The sequence below is a fragment of the Ictidomys tridecemlineatus genome, chromosome 11 (assembly GCF_052094955.1).
Source record: "Ictidomys tridecemlineatus isolate mIctTri1 chromosome 11, mIctTri1.hap1, whole genome shotgun sequence".
In the NCBI taxonomy this organism is placed as follows: domain Eukaryota; kingdom Metazoa; phylum Chordata; class Mammalia; order Rodentia; family Sciuridae; genus Ictidomys; species Ictidomys tridecemlineatus.
Window position 1 is genome coordinate 55,896,682 of NC_135487.1, and position 17,886 is coordinate 55,914,567.

General features: G+C 39.0%; 1 protein-coding gene across 4 annotated transcripts in view; it reads right to left on the reverse strand.

Moving 5' to 3' along the window:
• Ptger3 (prostaglandin E receptor 3) overlaps positions 1-13,294 on the reverse strand; it is a 200,478-nt gene extending 187,184 nt beyond the window's left edge. The window contains exon 1 of one of the 4 annotated variants that reach the window (XM_078026495.1): positions 10,523-12,845. In XM_078026495.1, coding sequence (XP_077882621.1) covers positions 10,523-11,419 — 897 coding nt within the window. In that variant the 5' untranslated portion in view covers positions 11,420-12,845. Of the gene's footprint in view, positions 1-10,522 lie in introns of all 4 variants that reach the window. The other 3 variants (XM_078026496.1, XM_078026494.1, XM_005332341.5) reach the window with 3 other exon arrangements.
• Between the last annotated feature and the right edge of the window lie 4,592 nt (positions 13,295-17,886).

The window sequence follows — 17,886 nt, forward strand, 5'->3', positions numbered from 1 at the left end:
GTCTTGTTCTATAAAGCCAAGGAACAGTGTTAGCACTGAAGGGTAGTAACAAAAGGGAAGACAGATTCTGGCTCCATCCATAGGGAGATGACTTTTTTTTTCTAGTGCAAAGAACAAATCAAGATGGATTGGGCTATCCTGAGGAAAGGGCCAGCCTCTACATCCCAGCTTGATCACTAACCAGCTTGTTATTACCTTGAACAAATCACTCAGCCTCTTTCAGCTTTTATTTTTTTTATTGTATATCAATTGGAGATAATAATGCCTACTATGTAGGATTGCTGTAGGAAATTAGGAAGATTACATGTGAGGAAATAATCGCACAATACTTGACTTTAGCAAGTTTCATAAGGTCCCATGAAAAGCAACAAATTTCCTGTAAGTAAAGGTGTTCAAACCAAGTTTGACTTTTACTAAGAACACTCTAGAAAGAGATTTTAAAAGAATTGATTACTAAGTGACTTTATGAATTCAGAAACTTTATAATGTGAACCCTCTTATTTAATAAATATGTAACTTAAGTATGAAAAAGCAATACAACTGGCTCAAGATGAAAGACAAATTCTTCTTCCTAATCTTCAAGGCAATCTACCAATGGGCTCCTCCCTCCTTCACCCTTCCATCCCCACTGGAATCATGGTATTTCTCGACATTCCCAAAAGCACTTCAACCACAACAGACTGGCTTACCATTCCCATAACCACTTGGTCTGATTTTTCTCTGCGCTCCACATAGACCCACTGCTGCCCTCCCCCACCAGTTCTATGCCAAGCTAACTTCCCTCCTCTCTTTTAAAGCAACACTTCTAGGAAAAAGTGTTTCCTCTGATTGACATTTCTTTACCTCTGTCTTCAGGCTCAAGGGCTCTGATGTCCTACTCCTCTAACTCATAGAGCAAACTGAGGGCTCTTTTTAACATTTAAAGCAGGTGAAATCACTACCTTACTCGAAACTTTTGATTGCTTTCAATGGTGCTTGACATAAAAATCCAGACTTCCCAACTCAAATGAAAAGGTTCTGCATTATCCGGCCCTGCCTATCTCCCCAGCCTTACATTGGAGGTATTCTTCCTTGATTTACTCAAATCCATCCATCTGGCTTTCTTTCAGTTCCTCCAAAGCCTACCTCCAGTTCTTTCCTACTTTGAGGGTTTCACATACTGCTTCCTTCCTTGAAATTTCACCTTTTAAGATTCATCAGTACATGACATTTTCTCAGGATGCCTCCTAAGCCCCCACACCTAAAATGCACTTTCTTATTGCCTTTTTAACATGCTCCTTGGATATACATATGCAAGACAGAAGCTATGTGCACTTTTCTCTTTAAGTGAGCAAAGCAAATCACATGGGAGCAGATGTTACAGAAGGAAGAACCACTTACTTTGGTAAATGAAGAGTGATTAGATTTAAATAGTGGAAATCTACATGGTGTAACAAAAGGAAAACCCACCCAACACACCTGGGCAGAACCTGTGGTCACTTGGGAAGCGGGAGATGGTGTTTAGGGGGGCCCAGCATCCTCTGTAAAAGAAAATAACAAGGAACTTAACCTGTTCTCCCAAGGTGTGAAGGCAAGAAAGTTGGAGCAGGGTGACTTTGTCCACATTCACTAGAAGAAAAACACATGGACAACCTTTAAAAAAAAATTCATCAAATGGGAAAGGCAAACTTGTCAAGGTTCGATGTGAATCCAACCAAGAGGCTCAGGGACCAAGATGGAGGGCTGGGTGTGAACTATCATGTGGCCTGAGCCCTGTAGCCTTCTGGGTTCTCTAGCACAAGGTCTGTGCTCTAGAATTATAGCTGAGCATTATGGCTGGCATTGTGGGTGAGAACTAGTGAGCTCTCTAATGATGATGTTCAAGCACACACTGGCTTCAGCTTGGACAGGCTCATGTTTTACCAGGTCATTGAGGCAGTTGAAGACCAACACAGTCCTTTAGCCCATAATAGATTCATTAGCAGCAGTGACATCAGTTAGCAGTAAGAGCAACCAAAATAAGACCCATGAGATTGGTTATATTTGCTTATTAAGTGATTCTATCTATCTACCTTAGTAGCTTAAAAGCTTAACAAAGGAAGATATTATGTATGGTTTACCATCAAGGGGACATAGATAGCTGCATAGACACACACTGCTCAACTCCAAGGAGTGTAATTCACATAGAATAAACTATAAATAGCATCCCTCTAGCTATGCAACTGCTTAACCCTTATAACCACAAGAAGTCCTGAGATCCTGGTCACTACTGTATCATCAGGGTGATCAGAGTGACAGGAACATAACAAATACTCAATAAATATTTATAGAATAACTGTATAAAAGAGAGGTGTTTTCTCCCATGCATCTGATGCATTATCTATAATAGGGGGCCATTTTATCTATTTAGAGCCATAGGAAGTCAGAACTGAAGGGAAGGTTAGAGTCAGTAATCGTTTCATCTTACTGATGAGAAAAAGGAACACTAGCAAGATAAAGTGGCTTCCACATGTGATGTAGGCAAGGCCAGACACAGTCCCTTGCCATCTAGTGTCTTATTCTCTCTAAGAGAATGTGGTCCTCACCTGACTCTTCAATAACCTCTCAGGAAACAGAGGAAGGTCAAAAGTTAGGGCCACTGATCTGTGCTCTGGCTTGGGAGCTGGCTGTGGAAGCATCTTCTACTTGGGGAAGTGGGATATGTGTCATCTGCAAGAAGCTCTGAACCAGATAAGGAGTCTGGCAGCAGGAAGTTATTAGGGAAATTTCATATATCAAGATAGAAATTAAAACTCCACTTTACTGTCTTGAGAATTTACCAAAACACAGCTAGCTTATCTTTCACAATTCCTCTTTCATTATTTTCAACATTAACAACATACATTTTTCCAAATTTTCATGAGTCACACCAACAGAAGCATATTCTCAACCATAGAGAATGACATTTATTAATTATTCAGAAAGAGGGACAAAAAGATAAGCAAATCAAATCTTTCTAGAGTTCTCAAAGACTTGGTGAAAGGTATATCTGAATAATTACACTTTATTTATTTATCAATATTGCTTAAAATAAAGGCTTCCAGCTCCAACATAACCTTTTATTTTGCAATTACCAAGACTCAAAACAATCATAATACTATCTGGCATAAGATTTGTCTTGTATTTTTATTACATGACTTTTACCTAAACTGGTAGCTAATTTTCCTTTTTTTCTAACAGAATTAAGTTGTGAATCATTGAAACATCCTCCATGTGAATATCTGGGCTGGTGGCCGAGTGGGAAAATAGCCTTTGTGTATTTGTAGGCTGCAAATAATATTAATGTGTTGTTAGGATTTAGTCAACCTGTGTGAGGCTCTTTGATTCAGAAAGAATTCATACTTTGGTCTGATTTAAGGCTCATGGAAATTCCATTCTGGGCTGTGAGTAGTTGGCAGAGGTTCCCCTCAGCCTAACATTTCTGATTACTTGTGAAGAGATGAAGATAACTGAGGCCCAGCCTTCACTCTTAAGAAGTCTGCTGAATGACTCCACCTACAACAACAGCTAGTGCACAATAAGTTCAACTTACACAGTTAATTGAGGACAGGTCTGTGGTCCAAAAGAGCCACAGGAAGAGAACATAACTAGAAAAAGCTACTGCAACTGGACTTGGGAGCAGGTGAGGCCAAGTTCTTCCCAACACAGGGGAATGACTGTTCAGGGGAAGGGGACAACTTGCTGCAGAAGACAGAGTCTCCCCCTCTGACAGCACAGAGCAGGAGAGAATTCCACACCTGATGGAAGTCCTCAGAGCACAAGACAGTGGCTGTTCTGCAGGTTTCATGGTAAGGGAGTTGGGATCCAGCCTATTTTAGATTTAGGAAGTTAACTGGCAGCTGAAAAGAGGAGCAGCTTCAAGGACTGGGAGAATGTACATGAGACACAAGGGCAGGGAGTGGGGAGAAGGAGTTATACCTTATCAAGTTTATGTACATGTGATTTATCACTTCTTACTTTTTCTTTTTGAAAAATTACATTCTCCACCACATTTTCTTTGTCTCTGAAATATAACTACTTGTCTCTTTTCTATGGTGTTTTTGAGGAAAGATAATCTGAGCACTAAATGTCAATGCAGTTATCCAGTAAAACATCATAGTGGTATTCCTAATATGGAAGAATATTCCTAGCTTGCTAAAAGGTCTTAGCAATTAGACATCTTCATAGCAAGCGACATCTCCCAATTATTTTCACATATATTTATGTTGTTTTTCATTACAGTCCTGTGAAATGGGATGACAGGTGTTTTTATTCTTATTTTACAGGAAAAAGAAAATAGTTCACAGAAGATTGTGTAAGATCACATACCTAATTGTTGTTTTAATTGGGACTATAATCTGTCTTCTGATTCCAGTGCTCCGGTATTCAGTCAATAAGCACAAATCGGGCATACCTTACATGGCAGGCAATTATGACAGTTCCTAGGAAAGGAGCAATATGCAAGACAGACACTGTACCTACCCTCAAGAGATCTAAGAGAACACAAATCAATTGACCAACATGTCCAACGAAGTGTGACTCAGACTGTGTCAGCAAAAAGCAAGATACTATGGGACGAGAGGCTAGGACATGCAACCAAGCTTAAAGAGGTCAAGAAAGATAGATTTCTTTTAAAAAGTATCTTCTAACTGGAGATGTGGGCCAATCCAAGAGGGGTGGTTGCATGGCAGCTATTGTTGCACAGTTGAGAGGTAAAGTGACTAGTGGAAAAATAGAGAAAATTATTCTAAGTAAAATAGGGGCCTGATAGGGGTCTACATGAAGCCACAGAGAATTTCCACTCTGCAGTGTTACTTCTGTGTGTGTGTGTGTCCCTGTCATTGACAAAGTCACACATTGTCCATCTGTCCATCTGTCATGTCTTTATACAAATGAATTACTATGTTTAATATAATATATCCTCACATACTTAGGGGGACAAGGAAAACCCCGAAGAAAGATTTATTTGGTCACCACCCTTAATGTACAAAAGTAGAGATTTTATGGAGAAAAGGGGGACTCAGGAGACATCTAATAATCCTCAAGAAGCATAGCTGGTGGGAATCAAAGTACAAACCTACTACTTATCTCCATGATGAGGCATTGCAGAAAATAGGGGAGGCAGAAGTTGGTGTTACATCTCTGCAGATCTCAGAGTTGGGAGATAATGTGGAATAGGGGTGGATTATAAAAGTGCTACACAAATGTAAAGCATTTGGGGAGGACTTCCCCATACTGCTTCCCAACAACACAGAACCAAAACCAAAAACTGAAGTAAAGCACTTGGCCTTCTTCACCTATTACCCCTTGGTGCCCCAGAATGATCATAGTCTGTTACAAATGCTTGTAGTATATATTCCTGGGTGTTATTCCCAGAAAACTGAACCTACAAAAACTTATAATTGAGTTATTGACCTTTACAGTTTTTTCAAAAGAAAGGCCAATGAGTCATGATTATGCTACAACTCAAGAGCATCTGAATTTCTTCAAAGATGAAAGCTTAAGATGAAAGTTTAATTCTTGGCTCTCTTTGATATACCCAAAATTAAAAATTTGCATTTTCTAGCCCTGATTTATCTCACTAATCTTCAAGTTATATTGGATTGATTCTGGATATATCATTTAGATAATCCACCATCATCCTATGTATCCAAAAGCTGCTGTTGTTTAGGGGCCCCCTTTCTTACACAATAACAACAAAACAGTCTCCTTCTGAATTGCCCATTTTGGTTCACTGAACCATAATCCTCCAAAATAAAAGAACTTCAGAATATCTTACATAGAAAAAGACCTCAAACCTCTAATAGCACGACCTCTGTGCTTTCCAGATAAAATGATACATAAGTTGCTCTGTGCTGTGATTAAGACTTGAATCCATGGCCTTTAAGTTAAACAAACAACAACAAAACCTGAGACTCAGAGTCAGATGACTTGAATTATAAATCTTTTTCTAATATCCTATGCTTAAGCTCTTCATCTGAATGATGTACATGATAGTGACAATCTTACAGGATTTAATTAAATGAGGTAACGTATGTGAGGACTTTTAGCACGGCTCAGAGGATTTAGTAGATGTCTCAGCAGATGTCTATTGAATAAATTCACTCCTAAAATCAATTGACCTTTTCTAGTATTTCTTTTCTTTAATAAGATCCAGTTCTTTATTTTTTTAGTAATTATTTATTTTCATATGGTGCTAAGGATGGATCCCAGTGCTTCACACATGCTATGGAAGCGCTCTGCCATTGATCTACAGTCCCAGCCCCTTTTCTAATATTTCTAATAGCATCTAATAGCATTTTCAGTGTGAACACTCTGTTCTCATTGGCTGGATACCTGAGCACCCTTGGGTCAGCCATGAAGTCGTGTTATACCATCCACTTCTTCCAGAATGTCTACTCTGGCCAATTTAGATAGACTTTTTTCTTAAACTGAAAGGCATGAATCATACCCTATCTTGCATCATTGTTCTTAATTGTTTCATTCATAAATATGGAAATTCTACTCCTCTGAACAAATTGTAACTCTTTGAGCAGTTTTTAGGAAGTCTACTCAGGGCCAGAGGTGCAGCTCAGTGATAGAGTGCTTATCTATCATGCATGGTATCCTATCATTGCTGGTTCAATCCCCAGAAATCCTCTCAAAAAAGTAAGAAAAAAAAAAAGCATATTCAGTAGCCCCTCCACAGTATATTGTTGTGGACTCAAAAATGTAAATAATAATGAAAAATCTTAACTTTCATAAAAACAAACTATAGAGAACTCTTCCTATAGAGCAGATTCATATGCACAATCATTTTTTCCTGAAGCAACATCCTAACTATGGTAGAAATTTTTAGGCAAAGATGATTAGAAATTGAGAAATATTTTGTATGCCATAAAATGCATTCGTTTTGTAAAATAATCTAGCATATCTAAATACCATATACGGCAGATTAAAGGAAAATGTCACTTAAAATACATCAGTCATTCCTTAATTAAAAAAAAATCACAACCACATTGTAATATATCTTCTCCAATTGAAGTATCCTGATCGTATTTGTGGATAGTGAGCAGGGAATTTGCTGGTTCAAGATTAAAGGAAAGGGCTGGGGATGTGGCTCAAGCGGTAGCGTGCTCGCCTGGCATGCATGCAGCCCAAGTTTGATCCTCAGCACCATAACAAACAAAGATGTTGTGTCTGCCAAAAACTAAAAAATAAGTATTAAAAAAATTCTCTCTCAAAAAAACAAAACAAAACAAAAAAAAACAAAGGTGAAGATGAGGAATTGTTTTTTCTTCCCATCTTCCTGTTTACAGTTGATAGTTAGTTTTATATTTTCTATTACCTTTTTTTCTTGGATTGGCTAATAGCTAGCTTTATATTTATAAGACAGGTACAGTATTAGCCACATTCTACCTGTTTGGAGGTGCCAGGATATAAAAGACAAAATGTACTCATGGCTTCCTTTGAACAACATTCTGTTTCCTGCTCTTGGAATCTTGGTTATTATGTCAAATAACTGGACAATTTGGTGGGCATGGCTCATGAAAAATAAAACAATTAGTCAAATAGATCACATTTCTGAGTCCATAGGCTAATTTCAACAGAATTGCAACTTGACACGGTATATTAAGAGTGACTAAGAGCTATACATCACCTATCACAGTGAAGTCCCTTTCCCATTGAATTGCACATCCCATATTCATAGTTTGCATCTTGTACCTCATTGTTCCTGACTTGATTTCACATCTCATATTGCATTTTGCAAAGTTTCTAGGAAAAAGAATAAATATTAATGTAGTAGGTGCTTGTAGAAGTTGGACATTTTCTTACTATGGCATCTCTGCTCTACTAAGTTTTGCAGCAGTGATAGTTGAGTATTATTACAGACGTGGTAGTCTTCTAATGTAAGATATATTCAAGGTCTTAACAAGTAAGGAGTCTGGATAACTAGATTATATGTCCTATGGCCAATCCAATAAAAGCTACTTAGAAATTTATATTTTACCCATAGTTGGAAAAAATATAAAAATGATTTCTCACTTTAACACTAACATACTGAAAATTCTATTCACTGGGTTCTAGTATTTTCATTCTTGTAATTCCCAAACCTATTAAGAAAGCAGTTATGCCAGTTTCTTTCTTTGAAACAATTCCAACTTTGTATTGTAGATCTTTCTGCAGATATGTAGAGATTTATTTTCAGTGGTACACAAAACAGAAGATGGAATCATTTGTTTTAGAAAGTACCTATTTTGAAACTGAATTTCTCTTCTTTGGTATGATCATATTAAGTTCAAGTTTAATTTTTTATGAAAAATAAAGTGTTTGATAAAATGCCACAACTCAATAAATATTAGCTGAATGGAGATATTAATTGAAGTTAAATAAAACTAGTTTTAAATATAGTCTTTCTCCAGAGGGTGAGTTTGATTATGCTGTTACAGTTTTCAAAATTGTTTTATTCTTCCTGAGGCTACCATATTCATTCTGTTCAAACCAAAGTCTCCAAATAAAAAACACTAGTTTTTCTTCCTCTTAAAAATAAACAAGGGCTGGGGATGTGGCTCAAGCGGTAGTGCGCTTGCCTGGCATGCACAGGGCGCTGGGTTCGATCTTCAGCACCACATAAAAATAAAATAAAGATGTTTTGTCCACCGAAAACTAAAAAATAAATATTACAAAATTCTCTCTTTAAAAAAAATTTACAAATTTGATTAACTGCACGGCATACATTTTATTTATGTGATTTAACTGCATTTTTTTCTAGGTTATAAATTGTGCAATACAGGAAACTCATAGACTAGAACTCAAATGAGAGCTGTGAAAAATTCAGACATTCTGTTTGCCTTGACAGTTATCTTATAGTCAGTAAAGTTTTTTTGTTCTTCTTTTTTTTTTTTTGGTATAACTCTTTTTCCCTCTTGTTTGGTCACCTACATACTCCATTCCTCAACCATAGAAGCAAATAATGTCTAAAATTGGCGCTGGTTTTGATAAGTCAGGGTGATGACATCAGCCCAAGTTCTAGCTGCTGGAATGCAGAAGTGTACCATAGAGTGAGTCGTGGGAAGTTAAATCCCAACATAACTCTTCTTGTCATTATGTCACTCTTTGAAGCCAAGGCTTGTGTTCAAATGTCCCACACCGGTTACACACAGGAATTCTCCAATGTCTGCTTTGTCAATGTGGGAGAGAGTAGAAGGAAGAACTGCTTTTCTATTTTAAAAGACAAGAAGTTTAAAATTATATATGATGCACAACATCAATGTCTTTAATATTATCCAACTCTACACTTAAAAACAGAATAGTAAATTTTACATTATGCATTAAAATACCATTTTACCATAGTTAAAAAAAAAAAACCTATGAGATAGATCTGAAATCCACATCCATATGCCTTAGAGGTTTTTCTAAGTTGTATATAAATTTACAGGTCCATTATATAATCAGTTATAACTCTGTGATCATACGCAGATTGCTCTTTCTTCAACATCTGCTTGAATCCTAAGCATTAATTCTTCAGCCATTAGTAAACAGCACTCACTTGGTTGAAGTTTTAGCTAAATGTGTTGCAGAATTTTTTTTTTTTTTTTTTTAAGCCTCAACAACACGGTGAGTGGGAGCCAGGGAGCATGGGGAAGCATTGCTTGCTCCTAAGTAGTTGGAAGATTTGCTGATGTGAGGAGCTAGGGAGTGGAGAAAACTTTATCTCCTATTCCCAGGATTCCTCCTGTCCCAGCCCTGAGTGCTTGTTAGAAGAACTAGCAAACGCTAGCCAGGGGGAGTTATTGGGCTGCTGGGTCCCAAGAATGACTGGCTCAAGCTCTTCCTAGAGGGCAAATTGCTGCATCAAGATGCGTCCCTTAGGGGCTGGCGTTGTGAATCAGTGGTAGAGTGCTTACCTAACATGTGTGAGGCACTGGGTTTGACTCTCAGCACCACATATAAAGAAATGAAATAAAGGTCCACCAACAACTAAAAAAAAAAAAATCTTTTTTAAAGAGAGGCCAGGGATTAAAAAAAAAAAAAGATGTATCCTTTACTCTACTGCCTCCAGTCAGAATCAATCTAAAAGTAAAGTCAGCATAGGCTGTGCAGCGAGGCTGTGCAGCAGCTCAGAAGCTGCCAGAGGGCGGTGCCTGTCTGGGGTGGCAAGTAGGGTACTTTTGCAGGCTGAAAATCACCATAAGTACAAGAGGTATTAGAAATAGAAAGCACACAATATCGGGCTACGGTTTTCATTACCATTGTCCTAATGCAGAAACTTCTACTTGTGTACATGCACTGAAATGATACCTGAGTATCTACTACACTCTCCGGATTGCCACTGTGCCTAACCAGTGCCTAAGGAGATGCCTGGCGCTAGGGAGGCGCTCAACAAGTGAGAAGCTCAACTGTGAAGTAGAAACCCGGATACCTCAGGAGAAGAGGCATTCTCAATGCTCTGGGATTACAAACACAACCCACAGGTGCTGTCACTTTTCTTCGAAGTCTCCATTTCCAGCCCGACCTGACCGTCCCACACCCTGGAACTACCTACCAAAAGCGGCGACCAGCAGACTGACAGCACGCACATGATCCCCATAAGTTGGATGGCCGTCTCAGTTGTGATCCGGCCCCACTGGGCACTGGACTGCGATGCCGCGGCTTTGGCCCGGCAGCGGGACACCAGGGCCTTAATGGTGGCCAGGTTACAGGCGAAGGTGACCGCCAGAGCTAAGAGCCCCAGGAAGGCGAACGTGGAAGCGAAGAAAACGTTGCCCCAGTTGTTCGAAGAGTTAGTCCCGTTGCCCCCTCGCCCGGTGCTGATGAAACACCACGTCCCGGGCCACTGGACAGTGTACTGGCCTACACCCAACACAGGCAACAGGGCAAAGGCCAGCACTGACAACCACACACAGAACAGCACCGCACGGGTAGCGCGTGTCTTCATGTGGCTCGCATACCAGTGTGGCGCCCGAATGGCCAGTGCCCGCTCGACGGCCATGGCGCTGGCAATGAAGAGCGAGGAGAGCCCAAAAACAGTCATAGTCAGACCGAAGAAGGTACACAGCCGCCCCGACGGGTCGTGCTGCTCCCAACGCTGCTTGGAGAGGTACACGACAATGACCACCGGGCTGGTTAGCAGCTGCCCGACCAGGTCGGTGAGCGCTAGCCAGCCGATGCACAACAGGAAGGACTTCTTGCGTTTGCTCTCCCGGCGCCGGTAGCTGCGAGACACCAGCAGCATGGCTAGCGCGTTGCCCACGAAGCCGGTAATCAGCATGGTAATTGGGAAGGCCACGGACACTGACCCGCAGTCTTCGCTGGACCCTGGGGGCCGGGTGAGGTTGCCCCGCGCCTCCGCGGAGCGCTCGTGAGCCCACATGCCGGGGTAGGAATTGTTGAGGCGGGTGCAGAAGGGGGCGCCCCCGCCGTCGCCCCGGGGTTCCTTCATGTTGGCTTTGAGGTGAGGAGTGGATGGCCCCCGGAAAGCAGCAGAGAGAGCTGGCAGTGGAGTCTCGGGCAGTGACCAAGGCCAGTGGCGACCCAGAAGGGGACTGGACTGCCCTCCATGGTGCGGGGCGCAGCCTCCGCCTTGCTCCGCTACTCCCGCCTCTGCAGTAGCGCCGCCGGATCTTTCAGGCTAGGAAAGCGGGTAGTACGCTCGGGAAAGCCTCAGGCTCCCAGGCGAGGCCGGGTGCCCAGCCCCTCTATTAAGTCCGAGGGGGCGGGGCGCCATGGGTGTGGGCTGAAACAAGGTGGGAGGAGGGCGGAGAGGCAACTGAGCGCTTCTCTCTGCAGTCGGCTGGCTTTTCTGGCCCGCAGCGCTGGGAAAACTTCCAGGCGGACTTCTCTCCTGACCTCCCTGCTCCTGGCAGGACCACTTGCCGTTTTGCCGGCCACAGCGCCTCCTCCAGTTCTCCCGCAGGGGAGTGTCTGAGGGTGGAGAGCTGTTTAAATGTCTCACTGGGCTTCTCAGGAGAGCCGCTGACAACCGACCTGAGCACCTGTCGTCCTTCTCTAGGCACAGACGCTCAAACTGGGACCTTCTCCCGAAGCACTTTTGTAAACCCTCAAAGTGTAAATCACTTATCCTTAAGCAATCTACGCAACCACAGTCCTTCATATAGCTTTGCTTGGACAATGTTTTCTTACTCGGGAGCCTAGAATGGTCATGAAAAGGCCATGCTGTCCTGCTCCTGGGGCGCCACTTAAACTGCAAAGTTAATACAATATCTGGAAAGTCAAGGGTCTAGACACCGGGAAATAATCAATCCCATTTAAAGACGAAGAAATCCCAACTACTATTCTGTCCCTTCTCCCCCTCCTCTAAAAGGAAGTCAGCTAAAGCAAAAGTTGCTAGAAGCAAATGATGGCCACTTACATATCTGAAAGAGTGAAATCAACTGCCCCCAGCTGGAGGAAGCAGCATTTCCTTACAAAGCGTTCAACAATCCTTCTCCATCCCTTTGCTATTTCTCTAATAGCACTAGAAACTGCATTTAGCTGATAAATGCCTTAATCCACATAGAACCTTTTCCTGTGAAAATAGGATAATTGCCTAGTAGCATTTTCGTGGGCCAGTATTAATTTTTTTTCACAACGTTTCAAAACCACTTTTATCTTAGATCTTCCAAAACACTATTGCTACTATTATTACTCTTCTTTTTAGGCGAGGTAACTGAAGCTCCATGAAGTTATTAAAAGGATGTGCCCAAAATTACTCAGCTATTTCCGGTCCATTCTCCTGAGCAGTGTCTTTACTGATACCATAACTGCTCTCAGCAGATGAAAATTAATGGAAACCAGTTTTTCACAAATCTCTGGAGGTGTGGCTTCTCCACCTCTTCACATTGTGCAGAAAATGAAGATTTAAAAAAAAATTTACAAATTTCAGTTTCCCTCATACTTAAAAAATAATACTTAATCATATTCAGAGTGAATCAAAATTTTTGGCCCTAGTTTAGGTGATGTTCTGTTGGGTGCAAGTGGGTACACAGTTGAAAATATGTCTTTCTTTCTGATGTTTTGATTCTGTAAGTGCTTGGGAAAAAAAATCATTATAGTGTTGTATAATGTTTAAGAAAAAAAAAAGCCAGAATGTAATTTAAAGTACACTTGATCTACCTGCATTAATCACAATACTAATTTTGTTTTTCTATCATCTTTTAAAAGTTCCTGCATTGGGCTGGGAATGTGGCTCAAGCGGTAGCGCGCTCGCCTGGCATGCGTGTGGCGCGGTTTGATCCTCAGCACCACATACAAAGATGTTGTGTCCCCCGATGACTAAAAAATAAATATTAAAATTCTTTCTCTCTAAAAAATAAAAAAAGTTCCTGCACTTTTAATAAAATGTCATGCTTACAATGAAAACTACTAGGAAGGAACAGTAATTTTTCATCAATAAAATTCTAGTGTAATGTTATAATTAAGAAATATTATTATTAATTACATAGCAAAGAAAGTAAGCCTAATGTCATTACATTGTTACTTTTAAATTTATGAATAATTATTTAAAATGATTTTCTTCAATTACACTGTATGCAGTAATAAGTTGGACTTCTTAAGAATGACAAACATCAGGTGATATATTAACAAATATTAAAATTAGCGTTTTTAGTCACCTCTACACCAATACATTAAATGTGTTGTTTCATTTTGTGTAACATCTCTTTAATTCACCATTTTGTTTCATCACAGTCTGTTATTTGATTTGCTGCTATTCACCCTGTAAACTAGTGACTTTGAGGAGTCATACAAAGGAAACTGTAGTTGAATTCTTGTTGGCACTTTTAGCTCAAGTTATTACAGAAATAATTTGCAGGCCTTGGTCTGAAACAACATCACCCCCTAGTGATCTAAAAGTTAATAACAAGCAGTATGCTATCTTGACAATTTCTGGTTAACTACTGCATGCTTTCTTAGGAAACCTGATTTCTTTCTAGACATCTATTTATTACGTAACTGTAGTTGCTTTGTTTCACATTAAGATTACAAATTTGCACCTTTGATAAATCAATAAACTTGTGGAGGATTAAATAAAGACCACGTATTCAAATGTTTTTAAAAGTTTTAAAGCAAAACTCACATTTTAAATTCTGCCCTAGAATTATTTTAATAAATTGTACCCCTGTATCTTATAGTTTTTATATGTATTTATATCAATATTTAGTGATGTTCACTTCTGCTGAACTTCAAGAAATCTTAAATAGGGATACAAATATAAAATAATGGGACTGGGGGTGTAGCTTAGTGGTAGTGCTTGCTTAGCATACGTATATGCTGTTTTGATCTCCAATACCCAAACAAACCCCACAAGATTAATAATTAGTTCCACGTAATCAGGTCCTTCATTACTTTATTATGATGGGAAGTATTTGAAATTGTTTCCATAAAGTCAACTGTTTAAATATATTTTTCTCATTCTAGGAACACTCATTGAGCAACTAGTCTGTCAGACCTAGTCTGTTATTAGGGATACAAGAAATCACATTAAAAAAAAGTCTCTACATCAATAGTTTAGTGTGAATCTCTTCATTTCTACACAAAGAACACTGGTATCAGTCTTGTTTTCTCAGAATTATCTGCCACGGAGGCAAGATCTTATATGAATCTCTTCACATGAAACAATTATGTACGGTTTTCATGACTGAGTTAAATTTATCTCAGAAATGCAAAGTAGATCTTTCAATCATCAACCAACACAATTACCACCTCAACAAAATAAAGGTGATATGCTGAAGTCTTTGCTAAATCAAACAGCTGCTTGCACCTAAGAATCCTGTACTATAATTGCCTTATTTACATGTCCAATAACTTCTTACTAGAAACTGAGCACTATAGTTACAGCATTGCAGTGTGATGCTACATTACATTGTTCTGAGGATTACTGCTCTACTTGACAGTTTGTCTGGATTCAAATTGCCAAAACTTTACAGCTAGCTATTGGTAGCTCTGTTGTTTTCCACAACTGCTTTTAGCCTGGTTCCTGGATGGATACTCCCCATTCCTCTAATGACTCATTAGTGGGTGATGAGCACCATCCTGTGGTTTCCTTGATTCTAGGGATCCTCTTTTCAGACTCATCCACTGGATTAGTGTTATATCGGTCCATTCTAAGCTTTAAAACTGCTTTTCTAGCTCAAGGTACGCACAGTGGAGAACGTACTCCTTATGAAGAATTCTATTGTTGTGCGTGCAAACTCAGTCTTTAAAGGCAAAACTATTATATACTTTCACAGGTATGTAGTCTTCCTTTGGCTTTATGGGTCTCCACAGTTTTAACTACTAGACATGGTTCTGGGCAGTTGTACTTTATTTCTTTGGAGGTTCTCATTGCTGGGATCTTCTTATGTTTGCAGTGGCTTTTCAACTCTTAAATCTCTGGCCCTCTTTGCCAGGAGGCTCTGATATTTTTCCAAAAGTAGGGCAGCACCCCGTTAAAACCTTCAGTTCATATGCAGGGCTTTGTTTTGAGATTAATTCCCTTTGGGGCTGAGGTTGTGGCTCAGCGCAAGAGCTCTTGCCTAGCACGTACAAGGCCCTGCGTTTGATCCTCAGCACCACATAAAATTGGATAAATTATAAAATAAAGGCATTGTGTCCATCAACAACTAAAAATCCCCTTTGAATCCTTTTCAGTTATTTACTAGAATTAAAAAAAAAAACCAAAAAACTACAGTTTGTTAACTGCAAGGCAATGTGATACAGGAATAGACATTGCCAGAATTTCAATGTCGCTTCAAAATTCTCGTGTTTAAATACAATGGCTAATATGCAAGGTATGATGATGTATGTCTGTAACCCTAGTTACTCAGAAAAACTGAGGCAGAAGGATTAAAGATTTGAGAAAAAAGCTGGGGATTGTTCAATGATAGTTAACATGGGTTAAATCACAGGCCAGAGGCTAATGTGATGGCATATGAGTGTTGAAGCCACGAGGGGCTTTCTCTCCAAGAGGAATTAGTTCCCCTTATTTGCTGCTGCCTGCCCCCCCTCACCCCCCCTTTTAAAAATAGCCTTTCCGCCTTCCATTATGTGAAGATGCAAGTAAGGCCTTCTACTAAGCATCAGATGCTGGGACCTAGATCTTGGACTTACTCTTTATATATTACCCAGCCTAACCCAGCCTAAGTTATTGTTGCAGCTGCAAAAAAAAAAAAAAAAAAAAAGACTAAACCAAACATCAGGGAATGTTTTAAATAATAAAAGTATTTTATATATACTCATAATGTAGATAAATATATATGTATACATATATCATTTAAATTCAATTGATTTTTTGTTAAAGGCATTATAAAAAAGTCTTGAAAAAAATTAGGTCATCTGTAAGGAAACATAAACCTTACTATACACTAAATGGATCACAGATATTATGCATGCACCCCTGATGTAGGCTAGTGAAAAGGGCCTTCACTTTAGCAGCAGTCTTTTGAAAAGCACACAATCCTAGTCTAATCACAAAAATGACAAACTCTAAGGAGTCACTCTATAGGATACACAAGACCAAGGTCTTTATGAAAAAAAGAATGAGAAACTTGTGAGATCAGAATAAAAAAGACACTGCATCCAAATTCAGTGTGGTACTCTTAAATGGGTCATGAAATTTAAAAAATAGTGAAATTTAAATAAAATCAACAGTTATTAATGTTAAAATACTGGTTTCTTAGCTTTACAAATATACTATGTAATATATTAACAACAAAAAAACTGGATGAGGGTATAGGGGAACTCAATTTTTGCAACTTTTTAGTTAACCTAAAATCATAAAAAACACCTTTTGACGTATAATATTCATACAACATGCAAAAATGTTATCTGTACAGCTTTGTGATGTTTTTACATAGGTACATACAATTGTAGCCACATTTGATAAATACAGTTCTACCAACTAAAATAATTTTTCTACCCAGTGTATAAACATCACTGACCCAACTATTACGATAGCCATGTCTGTTCTTGAACTTCATGCAAATGTAATAGCAATGTGTGACCCCAGTGTGACCCATTTTCAGGATGCTGTGTACCTGAAAACATGTATTAAGGCTTCTACATAAGTGAACCAGGTCAAGTTGACTGCTAGTTTTCTATATGCATATTTTGAACTTAATTACATTTAATTATGACAGGCACACAAATGTGATAATTGTGGGCTTTTTACATTTGCTTCACATATTTTGAAATAAATGCACAAATTACTTTCTTGGTCAAGTAATTATCACCATGTAGAAAAAAATCATTTTCTTTGCTCTCAAATCTACTTTCCTGAAATCTCTTAGTTCTGCATATTTTCCTTTTTTCAGAGTAATATCCTCCTTCAGTTGTGGTGTTTCATCAATTACCTTTGACATAATCATTGATAGTTTGGGTTTAAACCCACCCTATTTGTTTTTGTTTTATTTTCTTTTATTACTATTCAAATGACCCATCCTTTATAGCCCTTTCAACTTTACCATCAACTTTCATGATGTATAACACTCTAATGTACAACCACATTCAAATACTGCACTTCCATTTCTTGCCTCTTGAACTATGTACTGTTGTGTATTTTCCCTTGTACATATAACTTCAATAAAATATAAACAATTTCCTCTTAAAGATAATTATGTAATAGATAAACCCAATTAGCACTTTCTATGCTCTGTGTGGACAGTTTTCCATCTATTGTTAACTAACATCCTTTCTCTTATTGGCTTGTAAATTCTAGATTCTTAAACAGCTGGTTTGGATTTCATCTTTATTATCTAAATACATTTTGACCAAAGAATAAGCCAATTTTTCAGTACAAGATATACTGTCTTTGGGCTTGCACTGCTTCACATTTCTTACCATTATCGTCTTTTCTCTTTCAGCAATTATGATCTGGAACTGAATCTTCATGTTTCCTATGGTTGGAGCTCTTACCAGTTTCTTGCATTTGAG